General features: G+C 45.1%; 1 protein-coding gene across 2 annotated transcripts in view; it reads left to right on the top strand.

Moving 5' to 3' along the window:
• Positions 1 to 16,519, top strand: part of DDX1 (DEAD-box helicase 1) — a 795,552-nt gene that overhangs the window by 246,235 nt on the left and 532,798 nt on the right. For both annotated transcript variants that reach the window (XM_069605939.1, XM_069605941.1), the window contains exon 10: positions 5,017 to 5,089. In XM_069605939.1, the coding sequence (XP_069462040.1) occupies positions 5,017 to 5,089 (73 nt within the window). The remainder of the gene's footprint in view (positions 1 to 5,016; positions 5,090 to 16,519) is intronic.

Genomic DNA, 16,519 nt, shown 5'->3' with positions numbered 1-16,519 from the left:
GCCCATAAAACACTAACAGTCAAAGGAACACCATAAATCATGTCCAAGAGTGGAAGAAAAAAGAGCCTCACGCTTGGCAGGAGAAAAAAACAAACTCCAGAAATCCAGCAAAGCTGCTGGGGGACCACTAGGTTAGGAAATTCAGCCTTAAGAGAATTCTCCCCAACAACGTATGACCGATTGGGGGAGGGGAGGGGAGGCCACCCTAGAGGCGGAAATTACATGGAAGGAAGTATCGGGGGCCATAACCCAATTAAAATCTGGGATGTTACCAGGGGGGAAGATCGCTACACCTCAGCCTTCTATACACAATACCAGGAACTACTAGCGAAACCCATGGCTAGCCTATTCAACTCAATCCAAACTGCGGCGGATATCACCCCCTCCACCCCCCTACCTCCTACCTGGATGCACTTATTGAGGTTATACCCAAGCAAGGTAAAGATCCAAGGTATTGTGGTTCATACCACCTGTTAGGCAAGATTGTATGCAGGACTCTGTGGGAGACTGCACCAGCCTTGTCCTCTTGGCAATAGTTAACGCAACCTTTGTTACAAGCATGTACTACACAAGTTGGTAGTGACTGAGCAGCCAGGCTTATCTCACGAGGGGTCAATGTGAGCTGTAGCGTTGTAACATGGACTTTCAGAGTGACACGTATCGAAATAACACTTATACTCAAGGTTTCTTGATTAAACAATTATTTATTTAACAGTCAGTTTGAATAAGCCTTCTTTTGAAGGGTGCAAATATGTAACAAAAATATGCTTCAATAAATACACACTACACACTCTGTTTCAATAAATCAGAAAACCATTTTGGATGGCACACAGACACTTCCTACACCCTGAGGTGACTAATAAATAGGACACTGTGGACATCGATATATCACTGGTACATTTAAAGTAATACTGAATTTGGTGTCAAAAGGAAAAATGTTAGAGAGAAATAATGGGTTAACAAGCTTCTCAAACACGTAAGCACTTTTGAACCCCCCAATGCAGTGTAGCTTTACCCTTTCTCAGCTATACAAGTAAGGTATGTATGACTTTTTGGAGGGACATATCAAAACAGTCAGAGGTTAGAAGAGTCTATCAGGGAGCCAGGACAGCCAATGTCAATTGAGAAAAGTCTAGGGAAGCTGAGGTTCTTCTTGAAGGTAAGTAAACATTCTTGCACAATGTTCTAGAGAGTTTTTGTTGAGAAAGAAATCACTGTTGGGCCACAAGCCGAGAGCATCTTCCTGATACTCGATTCTGGTGTTCCTCTCCCTGGCACTCGGTTCCTGCAGCAGCAAATGGAAGTACAGCCAGCTTCGAGAGGCTTTCCGGATGAGTTTGTCTTCGGGTCGATTGGTCCCACCAAGCCAAGGGCAGAAGTCGTCCTTTGCAGGGGTTCTTTAGTCAAGGTGAATTCAGAGCTTCAGCACTGCAGCAGGGCTTCACCGGGCAAACCAACGGTCCAGGAGTTGCAGCAAGCGTTTCTTCCGAATTATTTTTCGGATTCCTTTGTCCAGCGATAGACATCTGTCTGTCCAAAAGACCTTGCTTTTTTATGCAGGTTTCTCCCATTCATTCGTAGCCTCGCTGTCCATCACACAGCCGGGTGGCTGTCCTTCAAGGTCAGCCAGCCTATCACATTTGGGCGCATTCCTGTAATCAAGGAGACTAAGCACAGGGAATTTGGGGAACCTCCCTCACTTACTGCCCTGCCAGACACGCTGGAGACCAGAGATGGGCTTCACCAATGAATTCAGCCAAAGACAAAACGAACAAAGGGACCAAACCTGGTTTGGCACGTGAGTAAATCTCAAGAAGGACCTTTCCAACAGGAAATGCAGATGGCTATGGATTTTATCAGACTCCATTAAACAGTAAAATACAATGAGAGTGAAAAAGTCCCACTCACTTAAGTTAAAATAAGAAATCACGGAGTACAGCGAAAGAGCTGGGCGTTTCTAAGGTTAAAGGGAATTGGCACATAAATGAAAATACTCGCTAACAATAACATTGAAGGTGGCCTCCTAAAATATGTCCACCAGGCCTGATTCTAGAAATCCATCTTAACACTGCTACACAAATAACACTCGGATCCTGATCCGATTAGATCTCAATCTGGCTGAGATGTCGTCGTGCCTACGGGGATGCCTGACTGCTGAGTTCTCCCTTTGATTCCTGCTCCTCTTCGCCCTCTAGTCGTAGCAGCCCTGATATTATCGCGGCTGGACTACTGCAACTCATTGTATTTGGCCCAGCCAAAGGGTCTCATTCAGTGATTACAACACCTCCAGAATATGGCGTTCCCGGGTGGCGACCAGTACACCCTACGGAGCGCACACATCCCCGGTGCTACGTTCACTTCACTGGCTCCCTGTTAACCAGCACATTAGTTTTAAGGCACTATGCATAGTCCATCGCGCTATACACGATCAGGGCGCTGAGTTTCTGCAAACTAAATTCTCACGCTATTACCCTATTCGTCAGTTGCGCTCAGCCTCTGGTAACTTCCTTACCGTACCCCCCCTACCATCGTACAAGGATCAGAGGGAGGGACTTTTCTATAGCTGGAGCCAAACTGTGGAACAAACTACCCCCCTCAATAAAGATACTTTCGAGTCATCTGGCTTTTAGGATAGCAAATAACTCTCCTGTTTTAGCAAGTTCGGCGTCCACTCTGTTGACAGCCTCTACTGTGGATGTTTACCCGTCTCTCCATCGCCAAGATACCTCTGATGACCGTGCGCTTAAGAAATGACAGTAACATAACATAACACTGGTCAGTGGCAGGGGTCCTGCTTGCTTCGTTTGAGGCCTGCTTGTCTTGGCTCCAATGGCGATTTGAAGAACAGTTGTTGGGAGTCACCTTTTATCCAGTAATCGGGCTGCAAGCATGCTTCAGCACACCAATGGTAACGATCTGCACCATTCGAACAGCCGGGCATTGTCCAAACTTGAACAGCCACTGTTCACCAAATCTGCCCAGCAGCAGACTTTCAGTAGTTTGTCGATTGGGAGACGACTGTCCCATGCCCCTCTTCTGGCTCACACATAGCCCTTTAGCCTGCAAAAGCCACCGCTTTCTCCAAGATCGAGATTTCCAAACAATGGATTTCTTGACCTAAGAAGGCCAATGAACAGTATGGCCAAAGAACAGAACGAAAATCCTTGGGCACTAGCCACTTTTAGTACCCATTTCCGGTAAATGCAAAATTGCATGAGTAAAATGTCACAAATGGTAAAAATCACACAGCTGCCACCAGTTTGCCTTGGGCATATTGTCAACGTAACCAAAAAGCCATTATATAAAAAGTTAAAAGAATACAAAGTATCCTAACTGCACTTCACTGTAAGGTGATGTGTGTAGTTGTAAAAATCTACGAATTAAGAGACTTGGTGCCTAATTCACAGAAGCGTGTTATAATGGCAAACCCCCATTGGGAAACATTTTGTGAATTAGACCCCAAGTCTCTGTACTAAGCGGAAGACTTTACCCCTCCAAAAAGTCAGGACCAGGTTAAAAACAAGCAAAATGAATACAAGTTATAGTTATCTATGGAGGGGAACGGTGCAAAACCGAAATATTTCCCAACTACATTTCTCTGCTTTTACTATGCATGTAATGAGTCCTTGTGGCTATTGCTGTAAGTCTTAACTGACCTTGTCATTTGGGTTTTATAGGTCTGGATCATGATAGAGTAAATGCAATGTTTACTGTATAGTTTCCCTTTTCAGCCCCCTTCCCGCCTTAGAATATTTGTAGTGCTGATCACCAGCTGGTGTTCTCACAAGTGAGTAGTTTGGCTAAGCAGCTTCTTGATTGATTAGCACGGTTTTCTATGCATACACTAGACACACAAGATGGAACCAAAGTACTTTTAAAACCATTGTTTTTAACCTGATGAGCATTATTTGCGACTTTACTGAAGTGTATAATTTTAATGTATGTGTTTGGTGTTTTCTTTTGGTTAACTGAACTACCCTGCAATCCCTCCTTAAGATTAGACTGACTGCTCTGCCTCACTGCTTAGCTTTGGAGGGGTTTGGCTTCTCTTTTGGTTGGTTTTGTTCTGCTATGAAGTTAAAAGGTTGTAGTGCTCTCCTCTGAGGGTTGCATAAAACATTTGCAAACTGTAGGGAATGATTATTCTAGCTGCCCTACCTTCTTGCTTGAGCCATTTTCCACTATTCCTCTAGGTCCTTTAGGCATTTGACCACCCCCACCCTGAGACTTTAAAACAATGAAGGTTTGTTTGAACTTTATTTCCTTTGTGCCACGCTTGCATCATTACTCTGCATTCCTACATAACCTATGCAGAATACAGTGCTACCCCGGGGGTTCCTGCAAAAGATGGCAAAATCATTGAAGTTTTCAGATTTGCAAACACTCTAACTCCCAAATATTAGACCTCCTGGGCCATGGAGAATCAGAAGGCATTTGAAAATGCCATTCTGTGTCTTTTCTTTAGATGACCTGTCTACACAGAAAGCAATTAAGCCATTTTCTTTACTTTTATTATTTCATGTCTTCAGGTTAAAATTTTCCTTACCACCAATTCTTCTTTTAAAAAATTATAATTGATTGTGGTCAGGTCAATCATCTTTAAAGGAGGAGGATTTTGGCAGTCCAACGCAAGAAATAAAACTACAGAGTAGATTTCATATATACAGGTCTATTAACTAGACTATGAAGTTTTGACATATTCTACTGTGTGCAGTTCTGCATGTAGCCTGGCCGACAGTGGTTGCAAGGGTTGCCTGATTTATTCCCGGGCCATATGGGTTTCTGCCTTCTTGATAATCTATTCTAAATGAATGTGCTAAATGCCTGTTGACTCAACTGAAATTTCCATGTATGCAGAAATAATCGAAGCAGATAGTCATTTTTGTGGGCACCCACTAACTTGCATGTTTACATTTGGTTATGTGAATAGTCCTTCAAAACAATGATTAATTTCGGATTGGTTGCATTGAGTTGTATACTGAAAAGTACATTGAATTACTACTCTCTCCACTCTAGGAGTTTACTATGCATGACACCGTGGGGTGCTACCTGGATTTAGAGAAAAGCTGTATCAAATTTTCTAAAAATGGTAAGTTCAGGAAATGTAATGTTTTCAGCAGCACCAGTTTGAGGAATTCTTTGTAACTATTCTTATTGTATAAAAGTATCGGCTCAAAACTAGGCTTGATTATAACTGGTATGCATCCTCCCATCCCACTCTCTTGTGAAATTAATCCATCTATTCCCCTCCTTTTTTAAAAAAAAAAGAAAAAAAAAAAAACCAAACCACAACAGTGCCTTTGTTCTAGGAGGACACCTCAGGTTTTCGCCAACCTGTGATGCTTTCTCAAAAAAGGGTGACCATCTATTTTAGAACAGTGACTCTTCCTTTTGCAGTATATACGGTAAACGTTCACAACAATCATATTCTACACTCTTGAAAGCTATGGACCTTTATCTTAAGTTATGTTCATTAGTCATCCAACAGCCCATTTTGCTGCCAATAACATTTTGATTTATGTATAGGTCTATCTAATAGATTGTGTCCTCCTATGGATTTCTCATCTTTGATTTTATTAAGTGCTTTAGCAGATCCTGGAAAAAAGTTTGATAGTAGGTGTTAGAGAGAATTCTCAAAATGGGCCAATTTCTCCCACCTTGGAGCCCTCCAGCTCTTTTGCTAAACTTTGGGACTTTGAACTTTTTAATTGTTTGTTTTCGGGGTGTGTTTTCTTTGGTGATGGAGTTTTAGACAACTCCATAGGCATCATCTTTTCATGTGTGTCACACAGCACCCTCAGTGCAATGGCACAGGGAAACCTTTTCAGGCTTTCCCAAGGTTTAAGTACCTTATCTGGGATAAACTACTGTTTCCCAGAGTAAGTAAAGTGAAATTAACTTTTCTAGTCTTTAAATTCCTAGACCCGCACACCCTATCTTACAATAGAGTGCTGGAGGGGTTACCTTGTATCCCCTGTGTCTAGATTCTCATGTAGCAGTCAAATGCTGCCCTTTCCTCTCGTAATGGCTGGTGGCAGTGGTTTTACAACAAACTACCATGATTTTTCCCGATTGCGAACACCGGTTGCGTTAAATTGTGGGAGCCATGCTTTTCAAGATGGCGTCTGAGCCCCCTTTGTTTAAACGGGTCCCGGACTTCTTTTCTCGCCATTTCTTTGTGGGAAGGTCCTTCTAGAGTTTGGCTCTGTGCGCCAAGCCAGGTTTGGTTGCTTTGTTCATTCGCCATTGGTGGGCTTCAGGAGTGAAGGGTGCCTGAGTGTCTGGGGTGGGCAGGAAGTGAGGGAGTTGCCCGAAACTCCCTGTGCTTAGTCTCCTAGGAGACCCAAATGCACCCTGGTATGATTGGCTGGCTGGCTGACTGTATGACAAGGACAGCCATCCTGCTGGTTGAGTGACAGCTAGGCCGGCATGAGTGGGAGAACACTGAATAAAAGACGAGTCTCTCTTGGCTTGGAAGGCAGAGTCGACCACTGGAACAAATGAACCGAAGACGAGCTTGAAGAGGACGGCTGCTGCAACTCCTGGACCGTTGGTTTGCCCGGTGAAGCCCTGCTGCAGGTTCAAAATCGCCAAGTTCATCTCGACAGAGAAGCCCTGCAAGGACGACTTCTCACTTTGAGTTAGTGGCACCAATCAACTCGACACTAAGCCACCTGGATACCATTCTCAGAGCTGGTTGTATTTTCCTCAGTGCTGCAGGAAACCGAACAACCAGGGAGAGGAACACCAGTTTACTACAGCTACCGGAATTGAAGATTTGCCAAGTGCCAGCATTTTGATCAGTTCCAGTGCAGTGCAGGAGACCCCCGACGTCCTCCCTCTGTCTCCACGACTGAGGCTCAGGAACAGCGAGATCTGCAGGAACTCCCAAGAACAGAAGTCTTCAGCTGCATATTTTTCTTCACTTGTAAAATACTGTGAAACGAGACTGAGAGTACTTACCTCTTGCAGTGAAAGTGCTTGAGACTTTACCATTTACTTACCAGAACCGTTAACTTATCCAAGACTTCAGCTGTCATGGTCATGAAGTCAGGGGCACAGGCATGCAGGGGTCGCAGGCACAGGAGACCTGGGTGGACACTGTCCTGGCGCCTTTGGCACTAGGCTCATGAACAAAAGTAAACAAGAACATCCATTTAACACCAAAAAGCTTTTATTATGGACATAGCACTTCAGATGCATTAACCTTGAACATTCCATCCATTAAACAGCCCCAAGTGTATTCTTGGGTGTGGCTGCTAATGGATTGCCTTCGCACGTGCTCGCTCTCTAGGAGTGGCAGGGTGTGGCAGTTAAGCCGGCCTTAATGGGCGTGCCCACGATCTTAGCTATATAAGCTGCCCCGATACTCAAGACAGACGCTTCGCGTTATTCTGCACTTGCAAGCAGCGTAACGCTCCCCGTCGCCCGAGGTCAGACTTACCTTTGAAGATCCTGCATCCTGGACATCCTGCTTCCTGCCAGCATACTTACCAACTGGGTGAAGCTGTTCTTGCCTGTAAATCTCTTCGGCGAATAAAGTATTAAACTTTACACTTTCCGGAATGTCAATCTTCATCTTGGCACCGCAGCACGACACGCTCCATCGTCGACAGCAGCGCCTGCAAAGAAAAACAGAAGACCAGGTTAGACATCGAAAAAACTGTCAGTTTAAGGTTGCGCTTCGCCATACTTCGTGCTTTTCCTTAATCCATCACTTACCTGCTGTCGAACATTGCAGTAGCATCCATCCTCCGGCCGCGTCTCACAGCTGCATTGAGGCCGCATTTCCATCTAAGGGAAGAAAACAGAAGAGAGACATTATTGCAAGCCTAAATTGGAGCAACATATAAAGACATTAAACAGAACGAACAGCATCACCAGAGCTCAAGAAAGACTTACCAATCATAAGAAGAAGCATAGTCGCAACTGGACTGGATTAATCCTTATCGGGGATCAGTGAAGGAACTACATCCCATTCGATGCGCCCCTGCCAGGAGTAGCAGGACGGAGAGCTTATCTTCCATAATTCACAGGTGAGCTTTATGGGCTGGCGTATGCTCACAGAAACCGTACTTTGGGGTGAAGGGTTTGAGAGGTACAACAATCACAGATTGGCGCAATCACACATTGGTATCTCCACGCAGGAGCAGTATCACCATGTACCACTGCTCACAGCTTTTGTACTGAGGGAGAGGCCGGAAGGGGGTGGTTCAAGTTCAGGGAGGGCTGCAACCGTGCCCCAACGCCTCTGCAGAGACCAGGAGAGCGTAACCTTAGCCCATTGACTTTGGCCTAGCCTATTGAATTGACACTTCAGGTGAAAACAAAGTATCTGCACTGTCTAAGAATAATTGTAATCCTTTTATGTTATGAACCTATTCCTTTTTGCTCCTCTTTCAAAGTATTCTGAATGCCTCAAACTTAATGAGTATATTAATGAAGTATATTTGTATATGATATTAAACTGCCTCCTTCTAGTGAATGTTTTATAACTAACTGTTGAATAAATGAAGAATTGTTTAACCAGGAAACTGTCACGACCCACATCCAGAAACCCCTCTGGCAAGCCCATGGGCCAGGAGGGGTCTTGGCTCGGGTCTCCAACAAACTTAGGCATCCATTATCTAGGCCCTTTTGGGGGCGGTCCTTGCGCCTTTGGCGCCAGGCTCATACTTAATAAAGACTTGTGTTTAGGGAACTACTTTATTTCAAGTGCCAGCCAACATGGAGGCATCCACATAGCTTGGTTCCAAGGAACCAAGCTATGCGGTATAGTGTTTTGGGTGTGGTAGCCTAGGAACTACTTTACCTGGACTACTTTCTTGAAGGTATTTAAACCACACCCGACTTGGATAACACGCTTTGCGTTACTTTGCAATCCTGCAACGTGACGTTCACCGTGTTCAGCTGTACCCGCAAACCTCGGAAGAACAGCATCTGTAAGGAGACAAAAGGACATCGTTGGCAGCAGCAGCAGCTTACCTGTAATTTCATCGTTAGCTGCCCGCAGTTCCTGCGAACAGCTTCCTAGGATCAGCGCGTCTCCCGGACCGACGGATCTGCAAAAAAAGAAGAAACAAGATATTAGAAACTTTACAACATAATGAACTGTGCTGAAAGGCTTACCTCGCAAGTCGCCCCTCCACTCCGCCTCGGAATTCCACACACCGGGTGAGCACCGCGATCTATGGGAAAGAAAAGACAACAGGTTAGCAAAGGCAAGGCATCACAGCGCTGCACATAGCGCCTACTTACACCATCATAGCGCTCTTTACACGACATCATTTACTGGCGAGACCCAATTCAGCCAATGCATCACACTGGACTTCTGCACACCTAAGGACGAGAGAGACATTTATTAAACCAAGAAAGGCATGCAAGAATAACAATATACAACAGCAATAAGACCCACCTGAAAGACTCCAAACGGGCTGGCATCAGTGAAGTAACTAGATCGCATTCGCCCACAAAGGACACGTCCCTGCCAAGAAGGCAGGACGGAGAGCACACCTGAATTAATAAGGTGAGAGGCCCAGAGGGGCTGCGGGAAACAGGGTGGTGGGGGGCTGATTACCCCAGTTGGCCAGTCTTGAACATAGCCCACCTGTATTCCAGGCAGAACTCCCCCGCTGGTCACACCTGGGAACCGCAGAGCAGGATACCAGAGTCCCTACGGCTGGGTGGCGTCCCCGTGGATACCAGGTGAGCGTAACAGAAACCTTGAGTGTAAGTTTATTTGAATACCTGTGATTTTAGACCTCTGTGTAACATCATTACAGCTCACATTCCCTCTTGAGATAAGCCTGGCTGCTCGGCTCCGCTACCAAAAACAGTGTAGTACAGACTTATACCAAAGGTTGGTTTTGCTTAAACCTGTAGTCATAGTTGTGTGTAGTGGTCCCAAAGGGTACTGCATACAAACCCTGCCTAACAGTAGGTGTTAGGCAAGATTGTATGCAGTGCCCTTTGGGTGCACTACAATTACCCTAACCTCCTGGCAATAGGAACCCAACCTTTGGTATAAGTCTGTAATACACAGGCTGGTAGTGTGTAGAGCAGCTAGGCTTATCTCAAGAGGGGTCAAAGTGAGCTGTAGGGGAGTTACACAGATTCAGTGACAAGTATTCAAATACAACACAAGGTTTCTTGAGTAAACAATTAATTTATCAGTCCGTTAGATTAAGCCTTTTTCAGAAGGGGGCAATATAACAGTACCACACAAATACACTCCAAAGTCCACACTCGTAATATTTATTAATCAGTAAGTACCCTTTTGGGAAGGCTTTCGGACACTTCCTACACACTCGGGTGACTTTAGTAACTATGACACTGTGGACATTAATAAACTAGTGTTGGCATTTAGAATCGGATTCAAGAGTTTGGCAAAGCAAAAGATTATTAGAACAGAACAAGAGATCACACAAATATTCTGGTAACCTCAATGCAAAGTTAGTTCAGACCTTCCTAGAAGGAAGACAAAACACAATGTCGGAGGGCAGAAGTCATTCAGGGAGCCCGGCTAGGGCAAAGCGACTTGGGCAAAAGTCTAGGTGAGCTGAAGCACTACTTGCAGGGATGAAAAAGTCTTCGTTTTAGAAGTCTTTGCAGAAAAGAAGAATTCAAAGCAGGGCCGCAAGCCGTTTAGACTTGTGAAGTAAAGAAGTTATCAGCAACTCTACAGAGCAATCACAACCAGTCTCACCAAAAGAGAACAAGTGCAGTTACACAACAGGAGGGAAGTTCTATTAGACTGTAGAGTACCTTTTGGTTGAAGAAAAAAGGCAGCAGATAACGTCAGTTCCTGTGCAGTTCTGCATATCATGGTGTTCATTGGCTTCATTCGTGGGGACAAGAGGGAGGACGTCTGGGGACTCCTGCACTGCAATGGGACGGTCACCGACTGCAACCGGCAATCTTCAAATAAGTGGCACTTCAGTGTTTCAGCTCCTCTCGTCTACCGCAAGTAGCAACACCACGGTTCCTGGCTGTCAAGATGAGTTTTCCTTGCATTTAGGGTTCGGCACTCTGAGGTGGCTCAGGCTCGGTCAGGCCTGCTTACTGGGAGTCCGGAGGATCTTCCCAGAGCTCTTGGCCAGCTTAAAAGCAACACACACAATCTGGTGTTCCTCTCCCTGGCTATTCGGTTCCAGCAGCAACTGCAGTGGAATTTCAACCAGCTCCAAGAGGATGTCCAGGTGGCTTAATTTGGAGTTGATTGGTTCCACCAACTCAAAGGGAGAAGTCATCCTTGCAGGGGCTTCTGTCTATACGAATTTGGAGTTTCAGCACAGCAGCAGGGCTTCACCGGGCAAACCAACGGTCCGGGAGTTGCAGCAGGCATCCTCTTCAAGTTCTTATTCGGTTCCTTCGTCCAGTGGTTGACTTTGCCTTCCAAGCCAAAAAGCCTCGCCTTTTTATGCAGGTTTCCCCCATTCATTCCTCCTAGCTGTCAGTCACGCAGCAGGGTGGCTGTCCTTGCCGGACAGCTGGCCAGCCAATCACTGAGTGCATTTGTGTCTCCTAGGAGACTAAGCACAGGGGGTTTCAGGCACCTCCCTCGCTTCCTGCCCCTGCCAGACACCCTGGAGCCAAAGGCAGGCTTCACTCGTGAACCCCGCCAAAGACAAAACGAACAAAGAGACCAAACCTAATTTGGCGTGCTGAGTAAATGTCAAGAAGGACCTTTACACAAATAAATGACAACAAAAAGAAGGCTGGGGCCATTTTGACAAAAATGGCCCTCTTGGTGGCTGTACTGCAGCTGCGAACGCAGCCCGCTGTAAATGCACACCACGGTAGTTAAAAGTAAACCACTGCCACCAGCCATTCATCGAGGAAAGGGTAACATAAAAATGTTACATGAGAAGCTAGAAAAAGGGGATATGAAGTAACCCCTCCAGCACCCTATTGTAAGATAGTGTGTGCTGTGTCTAGAAAGTTACAGGTGCAAGTAAAGTCAATTTCACTTGACTGCTCTTGGAAACAGTAGTTTATCCAAGAGCAGGTATTTAAACCTTGGTGAAATCTGAATGACTTGCTGTGTGACACCATGTAAAAGATGATGCCTATGGAGTTTGTCAGACCCCACAACCAAAAAGAAACAGAGTTCAAAATCACATTAAAATACATGAGCGAGTGGGGAAAAAAGGGTCTCGCTCTCTCCAGGTAAAGAATTAAAGTCCTAGAGTCAAGCAAAAGAGCTGGTTGGGGGGCTCTCTAAGCTAGAGAGGAATTGACACATTTCTGAGAATGCATGCTCCATAACAGTAGGGGCTCTGTGCTCCATTGCCTCGGTTTTGTTATTCTGCATGCTTCTCGACACTCAACCATGCCCCCGAATTTCATTCTTCACTCACACCAATTTTTTTCTTGCAACCTTTTAAGCCAAAATGTCAACTCTGAAATCCCAGGGTTTAAAAAGATGTGAGGACTGTTATTCTAATATGTCGATTACAGATCCTCACATAATCTGTCTCTTGCCCAAATGTGTGGCTCCAGTCAATCAATGACAGCTAAAGTATTGAAAGAGAGAAGGTCGAAGCTCAATTTGGGTCCTTTGATATCTAAATTGCCCGGTACCACAACTTTAAAAAGTAAATAAACCAGAGGTTGTAGTTTTGTGGGTGAAAAGAATCTCAGGACAGCCCCAGAAAGGGAGCCAAAAAACACTTATAGAGATGCTGCTCCAGGAGCGACACCCACCATTCTTCTTCATCAAAGAAGAATTCGGACGACTTTTGTTCGACCAATTCCTCACCGGACAGCTGGCAGTTACGTTTTCCCATTTTTCGGCAGAGGCGTATTTTAACGGGAGAGTACTGAATTCAGAATTAAAAATGATCAATGTAAGGCGGCCCCTTCGGTTCACTCGAAGGAACCTGGTACAAAAATGGAACCCCCCGCTGTTATGAAAGATTTCTCTTTTGGCAACTCTCACTTCATAGTTCTATGGACCCACAAACAGTTTGCTTTTGAACCTGTCCTGACATTTTACAAGGATTCCATGGCTATTTGTATTTGTTTATATAGAGCCTTGCCTCAAGGCGCTATTGTTAAAGCAGTTTTGCTGAAGTTCCACCCAACTTCCTCAAAACCATTCAACTGAAGCAGTACAAGACTCCACCCATAGTATAAGGCTTGGCCACCTGAGTTTGTTGGTAGCGTAGACGGAGCTACTAGGCTTATCTTGGGAGAGAGAGAGTGAGCTTTAGACAGGTACAAAGAATCTATAACACACAAATGAATCTATAGAAACACTGACAACCAGAAGTATTATAACAAAGCTTTATTTTAAATACAATTAGGCCAAGTTAAGTCTTGCGGTAAGTATTGGTGAAAGTCCTAAACACATTTAAAAAAAATAAAACCCAACACAATGCTTGAAGGTACACAGATCAAGCATATAACTTTATTTGGTACACCTAATGGCATTTCTAGTGAAGTTAAACCTTTTTAAACACATTCAGTATATGATATGGCATTTGTAAATTGCCTATACACGAGATGTAAGGCGCGACAAGGCAAGGAGAGGGGAACAGAGGGAGGACAGAGACCACTATCTTAATAGGCCAAGTGACATTGATATTGCACAAGTGCAGTGGAGAGGGAGGGGAAAAGTGCCAGGGGAGCGGGCAGTGTTGCACATGGGATCAAAACAATAGCAAGAAGTACGGCCAGCAGGTGGCAGGTGCAAGGGCAAGTGCAGACGACAGGTGTCCAAAAGTAAAGGTACGGTACTGTAGGGTTAGATACAGACCCAAGTGCAAGGGTTGCCGGAGGCAGTGCGGGAGTGCAACTGGGCAGGCAGGGACCTGGGCCTGGAATCGGAGTGTAGCCAGGTGACCAGTGCAGTATCAGACAGGAAATCGGCAGAGGAGAGGCAGAGCAAAGGCAGAAGCAAAGAGGAAGGTCTTGAGTTGCTTCCGGAACTAGAGATGTTTCTCCTCAAGTTTCAGAGAGGCATGGAGGATGTTGCGGATGGGGGCCCCAGACGAAGAAAAAGATCTACCACCAACTCGTTGCTTGGAGAAGCGACTGACCCTGAGGGAGTTGGAGGAGCGAAGAGCTTGAGTAGGAAGGTATTTACGAAGAGAGAGTTGGAGGTATTGAGGACCCAGACCCAAGAAGGCCTTGTGGACAATGCAGTGGGTCTTGAACTTAATACTCGCAGCCACTGGGAGCCAATGCAGAGATTTCAGTGCTGGAGAGATACGATCCCTGGGCTTGACGCCAAGGACAAGTCTTGCATTCCTGATCTGGATGAGTTGCAGAGGGCGGAGAGTAGAAGCAGGCAGATTTAGATAGAAGCTGTTGCGTTGGTCCAGCCTAGAGAGAACCAGTGCTCTAGAGACGGTGAGCTTCTCGGGGAAGGAGGGGAAAGGAAGAATACCTCTGAGGAGGTGTATTTGGTAGTTTGATTTCTTAAGGACATCAGAGATGTCAGGAGAAAAGGAGTGTGGAGTCGAACATGACCCTGAGGTTCTTAGCCTCACAAGGGGGAGCAGGAAGAGGGCCAAGTGGGGCTGTCCAGAGAGTGACAGGAAAGGAGGGAGCAGGTGTGCTGATGAGGAGAATCTCTGTCTTACTGGCATTGAGGCAGAGATTGTTGGAGGCACACCAATCCTGGATAGTAGACAGTCAGAGATGAGAGGAGGAGAAGACATGGCAGAGGGGATCCTGAAAACAAGCTGAGTGTCATCTGCTTAGCACTGATAGTTAGAGCACAGAGCGGCAATGCAGTGGGCAAGAAGTGCCAGGTATTGGTTGAACAGCCAGGGAGAGAGGTTACACCCTGGGGAACACCACAGGTAGAGAGTGAGATAGTGGAAAGGAAGGACCCAAGTTGGACCTAGGAGGGTCGAGCAGAGAAGAACAAGGTCAGCCAGGTCAGGGCCTGATCGGTGATAACCAGGTTATCACGGAGACGTTTGAGCAGGATTGCATGTTTGACCGTGATCGGTGATACCCAGGACACACCTATTCTTGGGAAATAAAACCAATTGTTACTTTCAGATTGTATTCAGTAATACCAGAGTAGTAGACCTTAACAGTTGTACCGTGATGCTTAGCAAAAAATCACATAATCGGTCAACTGGACAATATACGTTTTGTTAATAGTGGAACACTTAAAAACCTAGAAGTAATTTTGTGATAAACAGTTATGCTAGGTGAGTAAAATCGAAGGATGTAATATTCAATTACAGGTGATTTTGAGATCAATGAAACACAAATTGAGATAAGCAGTAACTCGAGTAACTTATTTTAGGATGGAACACAGCTAACTCGATCTAAGTGAAACCCATATACTTTTTCAAAGAGCTATCAGCAACTTGGGGTAGGTATAAACCTAAGACTATTTTTGTGTCTGTCTGAAACAGAACAGGGAAAGCAAAACCCAGTGTTCGTCTTTATAAATGACTCGAGGTTATTCTAGGTAGGTAAAACATAATGCAGACCTATTCTGGACAGGCTAACAGCAAGACGGGGATAGCAAGACCAAGTTGGGGGACGCTCATATAATTATCCTAACAGGAATAATAAAGTTAAAGCAACAGCATTATGTTAGGCAAGATTGTATGTAGTAACCCTGTGGGAGACTACACCAGCCTTGTCCCCTTGGCAGTATGTAACGCAACCTTTGGTAGAAGTCTGTACTACACAAGTTGGTAGAGTGACTGAGCAGCCAGGCTTATCTCAACAGGGGTCAATGTGAGCTGTAGTGTTGCAACATAGGGATTCACAGTGACATGGATTCAAATAACACTATACTCAAGGTTTCTTGATTAAATTATTTATTAATTGAACAGTCAGTTTTAAAATAAGCCTTTTTTTAGAAGGGAGCAATTGGCAACAATAAAAATACAATTCAAGATACTCCTCCAGTACAATAAAGTAAGTAGATACCCTTTTGGGATGGCACACAGATATTTCCACACCCTGAGGTGACGGACACTGTGGACATTAATATATCACTTTTCACACTTAACTTAATAATACTGGAGTTGTGGCAAAAAGGAAAACGTTAGGGAAGGAAACAATGGTTAACAAGTTTCTCCGAGGTAAGCACTTTTGAAACCCCAATGCAATGTAGATGAACCGTTTCCCAGCTATCCAAGTAAGGTATGTGTGACTTTTTGGAGGGATAGTTGAACACAAAGTCAGAGGGTAAGAAGAGTCTTCAGGGAGCCAGGACAGCCAATGTCAATTCAGCGAAGTCTAGGGGAGCTGAGGCACTTCTTGAAGGTAGGTCAAAAGTCTTGCACAATGTTAAAGAGTTTTGTTGTAAAAGGAATCACTGTTGGGCCACACGCTGTGAGGCTTGTGAAGGGCAAAGCTGCAAGCAACTCTGCAAAGATCAGCCAATGCAAATCCCCAGTGAGAACAAGCAAGCTACACACAAGAGGTAAGTGCCCTTTAGTTTACAGTACCGTAGGTCTGAAGAAATGGTTCCAGCTGGCTTGAGTTCCTGTTGTAGTTCCTGCAGATCCTGTTGTCCCTGGGCCTCAGTCGTGGGGAC

Source organism: Ambystoma mexicanum, chromosome 4p (assembly GCF_040938575.1).
Source record: "Ambystoma mexicanum isolate Mex_15411 chromosome 4p, UKY_AmexF1_1, whole genome shotgun sequence".
NCBI classification, from domain to species: Eukaryota; Metazoa; Chordata; class Amphibia; order Caudata; family Ambystomatidae; genus Ambystoma; species Ambystoma mexicanum.
Note: the sequence above shows the minus strand (reverse complement) of the source record. Positions and strands in the feature narration are given on the sequence as shown.